This window comes from Podarcis vaucheri, assembly GCF_965113315.1.
Source record: "Podarcis vaucheri genome assembly, chromosome: 16".
Taxonomy (NCBI): domain Eukaryota; kingdom Metazoa; phylum Chordata; class Lepidosauria; order Squamata; family Lacertidae; genus Podarcis; species Podarcis vaucheri.
This window is the reverse complement of record NC_138754.1, coordinates 31,459,631-31,472,338: the sequence shown is the minus strand read 5'-3', so window position 1 is coordinate 31,472,338 and position 12,708 is coordinate 31,459,631. Positions and strand designations below refer to the sequence as shown.

The 12,708-nt window shown below is 44.4% G+C and overlaps 1 protein-coding gene across 1 annotated transcript in view; it reads left to right on the top strand.

Moving 5' to 3' along the window:
* Nucleotides 1–12,708, top strand: part of TXNRD2 (thioredoxin reductase 2) — a 65,357-nt gene that overhangs the window by 41,305 nt on the left and 11,344 nt on the right. Inside the window, exons 12-16 of the mRNA XM_082203302.1 lie at nucleotides 971–1,107; nucleotides 4,378–4,473; nucleotides 6,872–6,964; nucleotides 7,644–7,715; nucleotides 10,441–10,538. Coding sequence (XP_082059428.1) covers nucleotides 971–1,107; nucleotides 4,378–4,473; nucleotides 6,872–6,964; nucleotides 7,644–7,715; nucleotides 10,441–10,538 — 496 coding nt within the window. The remainder of the gene's footprint in view (nucleotides 1–970; nucleotides 1,108–4,377; nucleotides 4,474–6,871; nucleotides 6,965–7,643; nucleotides 7,716–10,440; nucleotides 10,539–12,708) is intronic.

Below are 12,708 nucleotides of genomic sequence, written 5' to 3'. Positions count from 1 at the left end.
TGATCAAGGCATCCTCTGCAGGGGGGTGCAGGATCCCAACAGAGTCTTGAAAACTCTGATACCTATTTATCTACTTGCACTGGTGTGCTTTTGAACTGCTAGGTTGGCAGGAGTTGGGAGAGAGCAACGGGAGCTCACTCCATCGTGGGGATTCGAACTGCCAACTTTCCGATTGGCAAGCTCAAGAGGCTCAGTGGTTTACACCACAGCGCCACCCGCGCCCCTGCTTCTGAATACCAGTCGATGGGAACCACTGGAGGGGAGAGTACTATTGCACTAAGGTTCTGCTTACAGGTTTCCCACGGGCATATACTGCATTTTTCGCTCTATAAAGATGCACTTTTCCCCTCCTAAAAAGTACGTCTTATGGAGCGAATGCAGGCGGGAGGCTCTGCTCAGCGCTCCCTTTAAAGAGCCACGTGGAGCGTGTCTGCAGCTCTCTGGGGCTTTTCCCCGAGGAGGGAGAAGGGCTGCCCTTCTCCGTCCTCGGGGAAAAGCCCCCAAGAGCCGCACACACACTCCACGTGGCTCTTTAAAGGGAGCGGGGCTCTTGGGGGAGTCTTAGCCGCGCCTAGCCTCTCCCGGGCGGGGGATGAAGGCTCCCCTTGCCCGGGAGAGGCTGCGCGCAGCCATGCAAGAAACCAGGACAGCCAGCGGGATCGCTGCGCTGCGCTGTGCAGCGATCTCGCTGGCTTCTGGGATTCAGAATATTTTTTTTCTTGTTTTCCTCTTCCAAAAACTAGGTGCGTCTTATGGTCTGGTGCATCTTATAGAGCAAAAAATACGGCAATTGAAACAGGATGCTGGACTAATCTAGAAGGCTCTTCCTATGTCCTTACATTGTTGGGGATTTTTTTGGGGGGTAAGAATTAAAACTGCTAAAATCTTTTTAAAATGTTTCTTTTAATTTTTATTGTTTTCTAAAAAAACAACAACAACCATATGCACTCTCTTACTCTTTCTTTCCCAGGCCGAGCCCCTGACACCCAAACTCTCAACTTGGAGATGGCTGGAGTGAAAACAAATCCCGCGACGGGGAAAATCATTGTTGATGCAAGAGAAACCACTTCTGTTCCTCACATTTATGCAATTGGAGACATAACAGAGGTAGACGTCTACATAAACTCCTTGACAATGACAGGAAAACTTACTTTGTTCTTGATTAATAACCGCTGCCCATTTGTCGTCAAGCCTATATCAGTGTGTTAAAGCCTCGCTTTTCATTTTCATTTGGAGTGTTTATGCCAGCAACACAGAACAGTAATTTCCTCCACGCAGAACACCTCTGCATCAGAGATTATTACTGATGCTTATCAGGTGAAAAGCATTATGTGGCAACAGCTGGCAAGAAGGCTTTGTTATCTCTCCTATATCAATTCTGCTTCTGAAATAAATAGGTTTTGCTGCCCGCGGAAGGCAAAAAAAAAAAAGAGAGTACAGCTTTTTTTTTAAAAAAAAGGCTGAAGGTGTTAGTCATTTGACTGCGAAATCAAACTGATTGACAATTAAGTTCACACGGTTTTTGCAAAAACATTTCTTACTTGCTCTCTCTCTCTCTGAAAGAAATGCATCTTGCTGGCAGCAACTCACAACTTCTAACCATTCTTGCAAGAGAGGCAAAATGTTTTGGGGCAGAGAAAGTTTCCCCTCCATCTCTAATATACACTAGAACTTGAGGGCACCCAGAAAAGCCGAATGCCAGAAGATTCGGGATGGACAAAAAAAGAAGTAGCTTCTCCACACAGCCCCTAGTTAAACTATAGAATTTGCTCCCACAATGTAATGATGGCCACCAATGGGAATGACATGTACATATAATTAAATTTTCTAATTTACATTTCAAAATACGTATTTACACTCTAGTCCAGGAATCTCAGCTTGATATGGATGGCCAGCCAACGTCTGCTTAAAAACCGCCACAGAAGGAGAGTCCACCAGCTATCAGGGGGGACTCTTCCCCTATCAAACAGCTCTTTCTGTCAGAAACATTATTCTTGATGTTTAGTTGGAATCACCATTCTTGTAACTTGAATTCATTGCTTTGGGTCCTCGAATTTTTATTTATTTTCCGCTGAGCTCCTAGTGGAATTTATGTGTGGTTTGTTGGTTTCTGAGACCTGTACCACCATTCCTAGATACATATAATTTTTATTTATTTTATTTTATTCTTTATTTTATTTTTTAATATAATTTTTATTTCTTTTTCATTTAATATTTTGCATTCACGTCATCTTTATCCACTATACCTCCTTGGCTCTTAGAGCCTATCAACTTCCTTCCCTCCTGCCTCATGGCTTTCAAAATTCACCTTTTATATCATTGCAATTTATACGTTTTCCAATTCTAATTACACTCATTACAGAATATCTTGAAAATTTAAGTAAATATAGAAAGAGAGAAAATTTCTCATTACAAGTCTTCAGACAACCCTGCTACTGGTGTTAATTGCTTGCAATGATCTTTCAGATATTGTATGAATTTACTCCAGTCTTTTTGGAATACTTGATCTTGCTGGTTTGGGATTTTTCTTGTCAGCTTCGCCAGTTCTGAAAAGTCCATCATCTGCATCTGCTACTCTTCTTTCGTTGGTACTTCTTGTTGTTTCCATTTTTGGGCTAAAATAATTCTTGCCACAGTTGTTGCATACATAAACAGGCTTTTATTCTTCCTTTGATATCTCTTCACCCACTATACCCAAGAGAAAGGCTTCCGGTTTTTTAACAAAAGTATTTTTAAACACCAGCATCATAAAAAGTAGAGACATCACCTTGCCGACAAAGGTCCGTATAGTTAAAGCTATGGTTTCCCCAGTAGTGATGTATGGAAGTGAGAGCTGGACCATAAAGAAGGCTGATGGCCGAAGAATTGATGCTTTTGAATTATGGTGCTGGAGGAGACTCTTGAGAGTCCCATGGACTGCAAGAAGATCAAACGCATCCATTCTGAAGGAAATCAGCCCTGAGTGCTCGCTGGAAGGACAGATCCTGAAGCTGAGGCTCCAAGACTTTGGCCACCTCATGAGAAGAGAAGACTCCCTGGAAAAGACCCTGATGTTGGGAAAGATTGAGGGCACAAGGAGAAGGGGAAGACAGAGGAAGAGGTGGTTGGACAGTGTTCTCGAAGCTACCAGCATGAGTTTGACCAAACTGTGGGAGGCAGTGGAAGACAGGAGTGCCTGGCGTGCTCTGGTCCAGGGGGTCACGGAGAGTCGGACACGACTAAACAACAACAACAACAATTCTTGCCGCAGTTGTTGCATACATAAACAGGCTTTTAGCCTCCCTTGGTATCTCTTCACCCACTATACCCAAGAGAAAGGCTTCCTGTTTTTTAACAAAAGTATTTTTAAAACGCCTTCTTTAACTCATTATATACCATTTCCCAGAAAGCCTTTACGAGTCCTAGAATTTTTATTGCCCACAATCTAACATAGTCCCACGCATGGGTACAAAGAGAGCGTTTGTGTCGACTTGTTTACTCAGGGACGTCTTAAGCCATTGTTTTTTCATACGCACAGAGGAAAAAAAATACCCTGCGCTTATGTCTGCAGGGATGTTTTAGTAATTAGCTTGGGTGTTCCTCGTGCTTTTTTTAAAGGAATGTATGCCAGAGGCTTTCCTCCCCCACCCTCCAGGTTTTATCTCTTTCTCTGATCTCTGGAACGCCAAAATAACATCTGTATTTCCTGCCACAGAAATGATTGGCAGCTGCATTTCAGGCGGTTTGCGGGGGGCGGGCGGGAGGGAAACGGCAACGTTGACAAATCACATTGACAGACGATCTTGAAAGCCAAAACGTTAGTTCGGAAAAAGAGATAACACGTACATTTGCCTAAACCTTGGGATTAATCCCAAACTGCAACTTGGGACTTGCTTCCTTTTTTTTAATTATCATTAAATGTATAACAAACAAGGCGAACAGATTATATGAGTTTTTGATCTGCTGTTTATGACTTACCTTGAGGTGTTGCCATATTGCCTCTTTTGTACAGATTTCTTCCAATGTTTTTCTTTATATCTTTGGTCTCCTTACCTTATACCTGACCGTTCTCAATTGTATCCCACCACCCTTTTGTTGATTTTTGGAAATATTCTGTTAGTCTTGTTTGTTATCTCTCTCTCTCTCTCTCTCTCTCTCTCACACACACACACACACACACACACACACACAAAGAGGTGCCAGAACTCACCATGAACGCCCCCCTTGTTCTCTTATAATGGCAATGGAACCCGCTAAGAGCTGCCAGAATTGAGTTCTAACTGAACAGATAGATAGATAGATAGATAGATAGATAGATAACATAACTTAGTCCAGGTCATGGGTTCAAGTCTCGCATTGACATTTTGGACCTCTCCTAATTCCGTTGTCTTGTCGTAGGGTCGCCCCGAGCTAACACCTACGGCCATTGCTGCAGGGAAGCTGGTTGCTCAGAGGCTATTTGGCCAGTCAGCAGAACTCATGGATTATGACAATGTGAGTAGTTTACAAGTTTTTTTCTTCCCTGGGGGTTCAAAAATGAATGATTTGTTGCAAAGCAATCACATGCCTCTGGGCATGAATAAGTGTTTCGTTGTGGTTGTTATTTAACATCTGTAGTACAGTGGTACCTCGGTTTTTGGACATTTCGGAAGCCTAACGTTTCAGTTTTCGAACGCCGAAAACTCAGAAGTAAATGCTTCCGTTTTTGAATGCGCCTCAGAAGTCAAACGGCTTCCACTGCATGTTGTTTTCCTCAATTTTCTCTATTGAATTTGCAGACTGCCCTTTGTGCCTCGGTTTTCGAACTTTTCAGAAGTCAGGCAGTCTTCCAGAACGGGTTACATTCGAAAACCGAGGTACCACTGTATTAAAGATAAAGGGACCCCCCTGACTCTTAGGTCCAGTCGCGGACGACTCTGGGGTTGCGGCACTCATCTCATTTTACTGGCCGAGGGAGCTGACGTTTGTCCGCAGACAGTTTTTCCGGGTCATGTGGCCAGCATGACCAAGCCGCTTGTGACGAACCAGAGCAGCGCACGGAAACGCCATTTACCTTCCCACCAGAGCACTATTTACTTGCACTTTGACGTGCTTTCGAACAGCTAGGTTGGCAGGAGCAGGGACCGAGCAACGGGAGCTCACCCTGTCGCGGGAATTCAAACCACAACCTTCTGATCGGCAAGCCCCAGGCTCTGTGGTTTAGACCATAGCACCACCCTGCGCCAGTGTATCAGTATTAATTAATTAATTAACCACTGTATTAGTATTAATTAAATCGATATACCCCTTAGTTGCCAACATGGCATCAAAGCAGTTTACAAATTGTAAAACATGGATAATTCAAGTAAACAACAAAACAATGCTGGGGTCGTGGGGGATCAATGACTTGTTCGTATTATTTCTGTAGCAGAGTCCTTGTCTATAGCAGTGTTTTTCAACCACTGTTCCGCGGCACACTAGTGTGCCGCGAGATGTTGCCTAGTGTGCCGTGGGAAAAATTGAAAAATTCAAAAGATAATTTTTTTAAAAAAAGTCAAATTTTCGCCCACTAGGCGGGCGCCGGACTGTGTCCACCCTATTTTCCATCCATCCTGGGTGGGGATCATATCGGATGGGATCGGATGAGAGCGGACAGGCGGTCCGCTCTCATCCGATTCCCCACAGAGAGCAGCGGGGTTCTGACATCTCCCTCTCCGCACACCGTGGTGGTGTGCCTCGTGATTTTTTTCATGAAACAAGTGTGCCTTTGCCCAAAAAAGGTTGAAAAACACTGGTCTATAGCATCCTAGAACCACGCAATCAGCATGAAAGGGGAGCTTTTTGGCCAATGAGAATAAGCCTTCTTGCTCTGTGTGTTGATGGGAGCCAGTCAGAGTGCAAAGAGGCAAGTCAGCCACTGAGAATTGGCTCCCGAGGTCACTCTGAAGAAGGGGTGAGGGAAGATCACCAAGAAGGAGTTGATCTAGGGGAAAGTCAATATATGGAGGATCTCCACTGATCATTTGCAATATATCCCAAATTATAACTTGTATAATTATAAAATTATTGTATAATCTAAGGGGGGGGACACACATGGCTGTGAGTCGCCCTGGTTGTCACTATTATGAAGGGGTTCTGCATCAACCCCTCCTAGTGGTACAGCAATGAAACCGCTAGCATATTTGTGAAGCTAAGCAGGATCCGGTATGGTTTGAAATTGGATGGGGGACCACATGTTGAGATTCTTGCATTGTTGGGGGTTGGCCTAGATGGCTTTTTCCACTACACTACTAAACTAAAAGTTAGTATGTCACTAACTTTTGTGAGATAGGGAGAAGTATGGGGCTCTTGATCTATTGGCTTGAGAGTAACGGGATGGCCGTGAAGAATTGGAAGAAACAAGATCTACCAACTATCGAAGAATGGCAGATGAAGATGATGGACTATATGGAATTTGCCGAACTGACCGGGAGACTCCGAGACCAGAGAGAAGAGACGGTGGAAGAAGATTGGAAGAAGTTTAAGGAATATTTGAAAAAATATGTTAATATTTAAACCTTAGAATAGCTTTGGAAGTGGATATAGGCTGTAGGGTTAGAAGTAGAAGACAGGGTATTTTAAAGTAGTATTATTTGTAAGTGATAAAATGTGAAGTTATTTTAAGTGTGATTAAAAAAAAAAGATGGTTAGAAATTATGATATATGTAAACTGCTAAAGATGAAGTAAAATGAAAATCAGATAGGGGGGACTTGGGGAAGCCCACTTAACAACGTTTAGGAAAATAAGGATATGACAAGAATTTGTTCGTTTTGTTTGTCGTTTCTGTTTGTGTTTTTTATTTGTGTTATAAAATGAATAAAAAAATTTGAGGGGGGCAAAAAGCGAGTAACAGGATGGCCTTCTATCGCCTAGGTGCCTACCACTGTCTTCACTCCCCTGGAGTATGGCTGTGTAGGACTCTCGGAAGAAGAAGCTGCTGGACGGTTTGGAGCAGATCATATAGAGGTACGCTGGGCTCCTGACAGGCATGGCTGCTGGCCACCAGTGCTGAGGAGCCAGCTTGCTCTGTCACTGTGTGTCAGGGACCGTGCTGAGGAGGGCTGCACTGAGGAAGAATGGTGGGAGCCATTCCAATCTGATCCTGATCCTGAATCTTCCCAGGAGCAGGACAGTATAGATTTGGAACAGTGGTTTGCAGAGGGGCCTAGTTCAGAAGGCAGAAGCTGGGAAATACTGGATGGGGGAGCAGCTAGCAGAAAAAACAATAGAAGAGAGAGTGTTAACAGATTCACAGTCTCTGGACAGCATTCACCCCCCAATTCCAAAGTCACAGAGAGCTCAAAAAGTGTTAGAACAGAAAGCACAGAGATTACAAGACGTAGGAGCGATGTAGATTAATAGGGACGTAGGGGAGTAACCCTTAATTGGGAGCACCGCCATTCTGGGAGATGTGTTCTTTGTTCTCTTGCTGTGATTATTAAAGATTCTAACTGGTAAGGTGTTCCTTTTGTTTGATCTTCTTATCTACTGCCACGGGGGGGAACGGGGCCGATTCACTGAAGTCTACTATTTAACAAAGGTTATGTACAGATTTCTCTTATCAGAAATGATAAAAATGTAAAATGAAGCAATGGTGTAAGGCAGGCGCTGGCTCTGATTGCATCTTCCGATATCTTTCCGTTAGGTGTACCATGCGTTTTATAAGCCATTGGAGTTTACCGTGGCCGAAAGAGATGCAGCTCAGTGTTACATAAAAGTAAGTCTGCGCTCCTGCGTTTTGACCTCCACTTCCAGCACGGAGGCTCTGCATCCTTGGCTTTGCTGGAAAGATGGTGGGGGCAAAAGTGGCTTGTAGAATGTGTGTTTGTTGTTGTTTAGTTGTGTCCGCCTCTTCGTGACCCCCCTGGACCAGAGCACGCCAGGCACTCCTGTCTTCCACTGCCTCCCGCAGTTTGGTCAGACTCAGTTTGGTCAGCTTCGAGAACACTGTCGAACCATCTCATCCTCCGTCTTCCCCCTCTCCTTGTGCCCTCCATCTTTCCCTACATCAGGGTCTTTTCCAGGGAGTCTTCTCTTCTCATGAGGTGGCCAAAGTATTGGAGCCTCAGCTTCAGGATCTGTCCTTCCAGCGAGCACTCAGGGCTGATTTCCTTCAGAATGGAGAGGTTTGATCTTCTTGCAGTCCATGGCCCTTGCTATAATCACTTACCTGGGGAGGCTGGCATGGGGCAAATGCACTGTCGGAGCCTATCCAGCCTCCTTGCTGCTGCGTTTGCACTGCACCAACCTCCCCCTCTGCCGGGAAACTGCCATAGCAGTTCTCCCCTACCTGGTGATTCAGTAGGGTGCCAAAAAACTGCCACCCCAGTCTTCCCAGTACCAGGGGGTCCTGCTCTTGTCCAGGCTCACATTTGCCTCTGCTGTTGGCAGCCCCCCCCCCAAGGTTGTGTATCTTTTGTGGTATTTTATGCATTGTGACTTGCCGTTATTTTTATTGATTATAGTTCTTCATTGCAATTGTTAAGTGTGAACTGCTTAATTATTATTTGCTGATATTTAATTTTACTGTTTACTATTATATTCCAATGGATTGCTGAATACAGTGGTAGCTTGGTTCTCAAACTTAATCCGTTCTGGAAGTCCGTTCTAAAACCAAAGCGTTCCAAAACCAAGGTGCTCTTTCCCATTGAAAGTAATGCAAAACAGATTAATCCTTTCCAGACTTTTAAAAACAACTTCTGAAACAGCAATTTAACATGAATTTTGCTATCTAACGAGACCACTGATCCATAAAATAAAAGCAAGAATCTATGTACTGTACTATAAAACAGTATTGTAGATGATAAAAATTAAAATTATTATTTTTTCTTACCTGCACTGATGATAGTAATTGTTTGGATGGGGGGCTTTTATCCATTTCCGCAGTCACACAATCCATCAATCAGTAGCTAAACTGGGTTCCACACAGTCACAAAAACAAATTAACCAAAAAAGCCTCAAAAACAAAAACGCAAAATAAATAGCAAAAACAAAAGCACCTAACTTAATCTGTTCCAGAAGTCGGTTTGACTTCCGAAATGTTCGAAAACCAAGGCGCAGCTTCTGATTAGTGCAGGCGCCCCAGAAACAGCCAATGTTTGGCTTCCGAAAAGCATTCAAAAACCGGAACACTTACTTCTGGGTTTTTGGTGTTTGGGAACCAAGGCATTTGAATACCAAGGTGTTTGAGAACCAAGGTACCACTGTATTGCTTTATTTGCTACAAGGTGTTTATTTTAAAGTTATCTTTTTATTATGACTTTTTTTGTGTTGAATCAGATTGTTATTGGGCGCTGTGCGCTTTGCTGTCTATATTGTTGTTTCTCCAGTTTGCAAAGCGCCTTGTGTATCGTATTGTAGAAAGGCGTATACAAATCAAAAGGGAAATGAAAATGTCTGAAATCCAGGAGAACGGCTGCCTGTCTTTTTTTTTAAATAAATATTTTTTATTAGATTTTCCATTAAAAAAAACATTTTTACAAAATTATACATCCATTTTTAACTTAAACCCTTTTTTCCAGAACTTCCCTCAGCTTGCCTGATAATTTTCCGTTTATTTTTTATCCTCGTCTCACATTTCCCAATATTATATTGCACTCAAATACTCTTAATCACATCATATTTTTTAAACAATATTTCTAACAGTAATTTCACAGAGCTTCTTGAAAGCCAACGAATGTTATTTGCTCATCACATAAATTTTTGATATACTCTGTAAATTTCTTCCAGTCCTCGGAGAGTCTCTGGTCATGTTGGTTCCTAATTCTCCCCGTCAATCTGTCCATTTCTGCGTATTCCATCAGTTTCATCCTCCATTCTTCTTTCGTGGGCATCTCTTCCTGTTTCCATTTCTGTGCCAGGAGAACAGCTGCCTGTCAGTGTAGGCAGTACTGAGTTAGATGGACGAATAGTCCTCCAAATAAGGCAGCTTCCTATATTCTATGCAAAAGGTGTAGTTTGGTGGTAGAGGAGATGATTTGCATGCAGAATGCTCCCAGGTTGAAAAGGACTTTCTCTGCCCATAAACCCTGGAGAGCCACTGCCAGCCAGAGCAGACAGTATAGGGCTAGGTGGACAAACAGTCCTGCCTGTCCCAGTCTCAGTTCACAGCATCTCCAGGCAGGCCTGTGGGTGTCCCCTGCCTGAAACTATGGAGAAGTTGCTGCCAGTCAGTGTGTGCAACACTGCGCTAGATGGACCGATGGTCTGAAGCGCTAGTCAGCTATCCTCTGATAGTGACAGAGCATCCACCTTGCAGAAGGCCCCAGATTCAGTCCCTGGCGTCTCCCGGTCAGGCTGGGAAGGTCCCATGTCTGAAACCCTGGAGAAGGCACTGCCAGCCAGTGCAGACAGAACTGATCTCAGTGGACCAGTGTTCAGCAGAAGGCAGTTTCTTGTGTCTTCTTCTGACAGTCTCCTGCTGCTCCCCGTTTTGCTTTCAGATGGTGTGCTTACGCCAGCAAGAACAGCGAATCCTCGGCCTTCATTTCATTGGCCCAAACGCCGGCGAAGTTATTCAAGGATTTGCCCTTGGAATCAAGTAAGTGGGATCAAGAATTCTGCCCTCTACCCCATCCGCTCCCTTCCTGGAGTTTTCCGAAAGCCTTCTCTTTTAAGTCACCGTAAGATTATGAAAGATAGCGGTTTAGCTTTTGGCAGTACTAAAAAAAGAGCCCATGTTTCCATTTACTTTTATGTCTTGTTTCCTAGATTTTAGTTTTTTTAAAAAAATAAGGCCTTTATTAATAAAATGTTGGGCTTAGTGACGGATGTACCAGGTTTTTTGCATTTATGTTTATGAAATATGTTTCTTGGCAAACCGTACAGCCCTCCTCCCTCCCAAAAAAATCCATTTCACTACCCAGCTGTTAACTCTTCAAAGTGCAGCAAAGGGGAAAGCTTGATGTTTTCAGGATAATAAATGATCGCTGAAATATGCAGAAGCCTTTCTTTTAAAAGAGAATGGGGGGGGTGGAATCTAAAAGCTTTTTTTGATTATGTTTCGTGGGGAGGCTTGCAAGAAGAAGCATCAAAGCTTTGGAGGGAATGGTCATATTTTCTTTTAAAATCTGCACCGTGGCAGGGGGGGGGTAAAGGTAAAGGGACCCCTGACCATTAGGTCCAGTCGTGGCCGACCCTGGGGCTGCGGCACTCATCTCGCTTTATTGGCCGAGGGAGCCAGCGTACAGCTTCCGGGTCATGTGGCCAGCATAGCTAAGCCGCTTCTGGCGAACCAGAGCAGAAACGCCATTTACCTTCCCGCCAGAGTGGTACCTATTTATCTACTTGCACTTTGACGTGCTTTCGAACTGCTAGGTTGGCAGGAGCAGGAACCGAGCAACAGGAGCTCACCCCGTTGCGGGGATTCGAACTGCCGACCTTCTGATCTCCAAGTCCTAGGCTCTGTGGTTTAACCCACAGCGCCACCCACGTCCACAGTGGGGGTGGGGTGTAGGTTTCACTAAACCAGAGGTATGGAACCCGCAGCCCTCCAGATGTTGTTCAACTTCCAGCAGGTCCAATAGGCAGAGTTGGTGAGGATTGCAGTTTGGCAACATCAGAACTGAGGGATCTCACCTCCTGGAAAGTGTGGGGTTACCTAGCAGGGTGCTAAGAGACAAGGATGCAGCAGTAGGGCACTGGCAGTATAAACGATTATCAGACTGGATCAGATTCATCAGTTTTGTTGTATTAATTAAACTAAATAGTTCTGGATTTTGAATAAGCGCGCAATTAATTGTTACTGTTTTGAATTTGATCTTGTTAGTGGTTCATGCAAGCCCTATTCTGATTAATGCTTTTTATAGGGTTAGGGAGCACAGGGGATGAGGGTGGTGCTGTGGTCTAAACCACTGAACCTCTTGAGCTTGCTGATCAGAAGGTCGGTGGTTTGAATCCCCGCAATGGAGGGAGCTCCTGTTGCTCTGTCCCAACTCCTGCCAACCTAGCAGTTCGAAAGCACACCAGCATAAGTAGATAAATAGGTACCCCTGTGGCAGGAAGGTAAGCGGCGTTTCCGTGCACTCTGGTTTCCATCATGGTGTCCCATTGCACCAGAAGCGGTTTAGTCCTGCTGGCCACAAGACCCAGAAAGCTGTCTGTGGACAAATGCCAGCTTCCTTGGCCTGAAAGCAAGATGAGTGCCACAACCTCATAGTAGCCTTTGACTGGACTTAACTGTCCAGGGGTCCTTTACCTTTTACCTTAGAGGGCACAGGAGGTGAGTTTATAGAACCAAGCGTCCTGTAGCCCAAAATAGCTGGAGAGTCACTGATCACAGGCTGGGAAAGCAGAGGAGTTTGGTTGGCGCTTCTCGAAAACAGTACAGTGGTGCTTTGCAAGATGAAATTAATCCGTTCCGCGAGTCTCTTCATCTAGCGCTTTTTTCGTCTTGCGAAGCAACCCTATTAGCGGCTTAGTGGATCAGCGCTATTAGCGGTTTAGCGGTTTAGAGGCTATTAAAGGCTTAGCGGCTAAAAGGCTATTAGTGGCTTAGCGGCTTAGAAAAAGGGGGGGGAGCGAAAAAAATCGCAAGACTCGCAAGACTTTTTCGTTTTGTGAAGCAAGCCCATAGGGAAATTCGTCTTGCGAAGCGCATCGAAAAACGGAAAACCCTTTCATCTAGCGGGTTTTTCGTCTTGCGAGGCATTCGTCTTGCGGGGCACCACTGTACTCAGACTGAAACATGTGCCTTCAGAATTCACACGTCT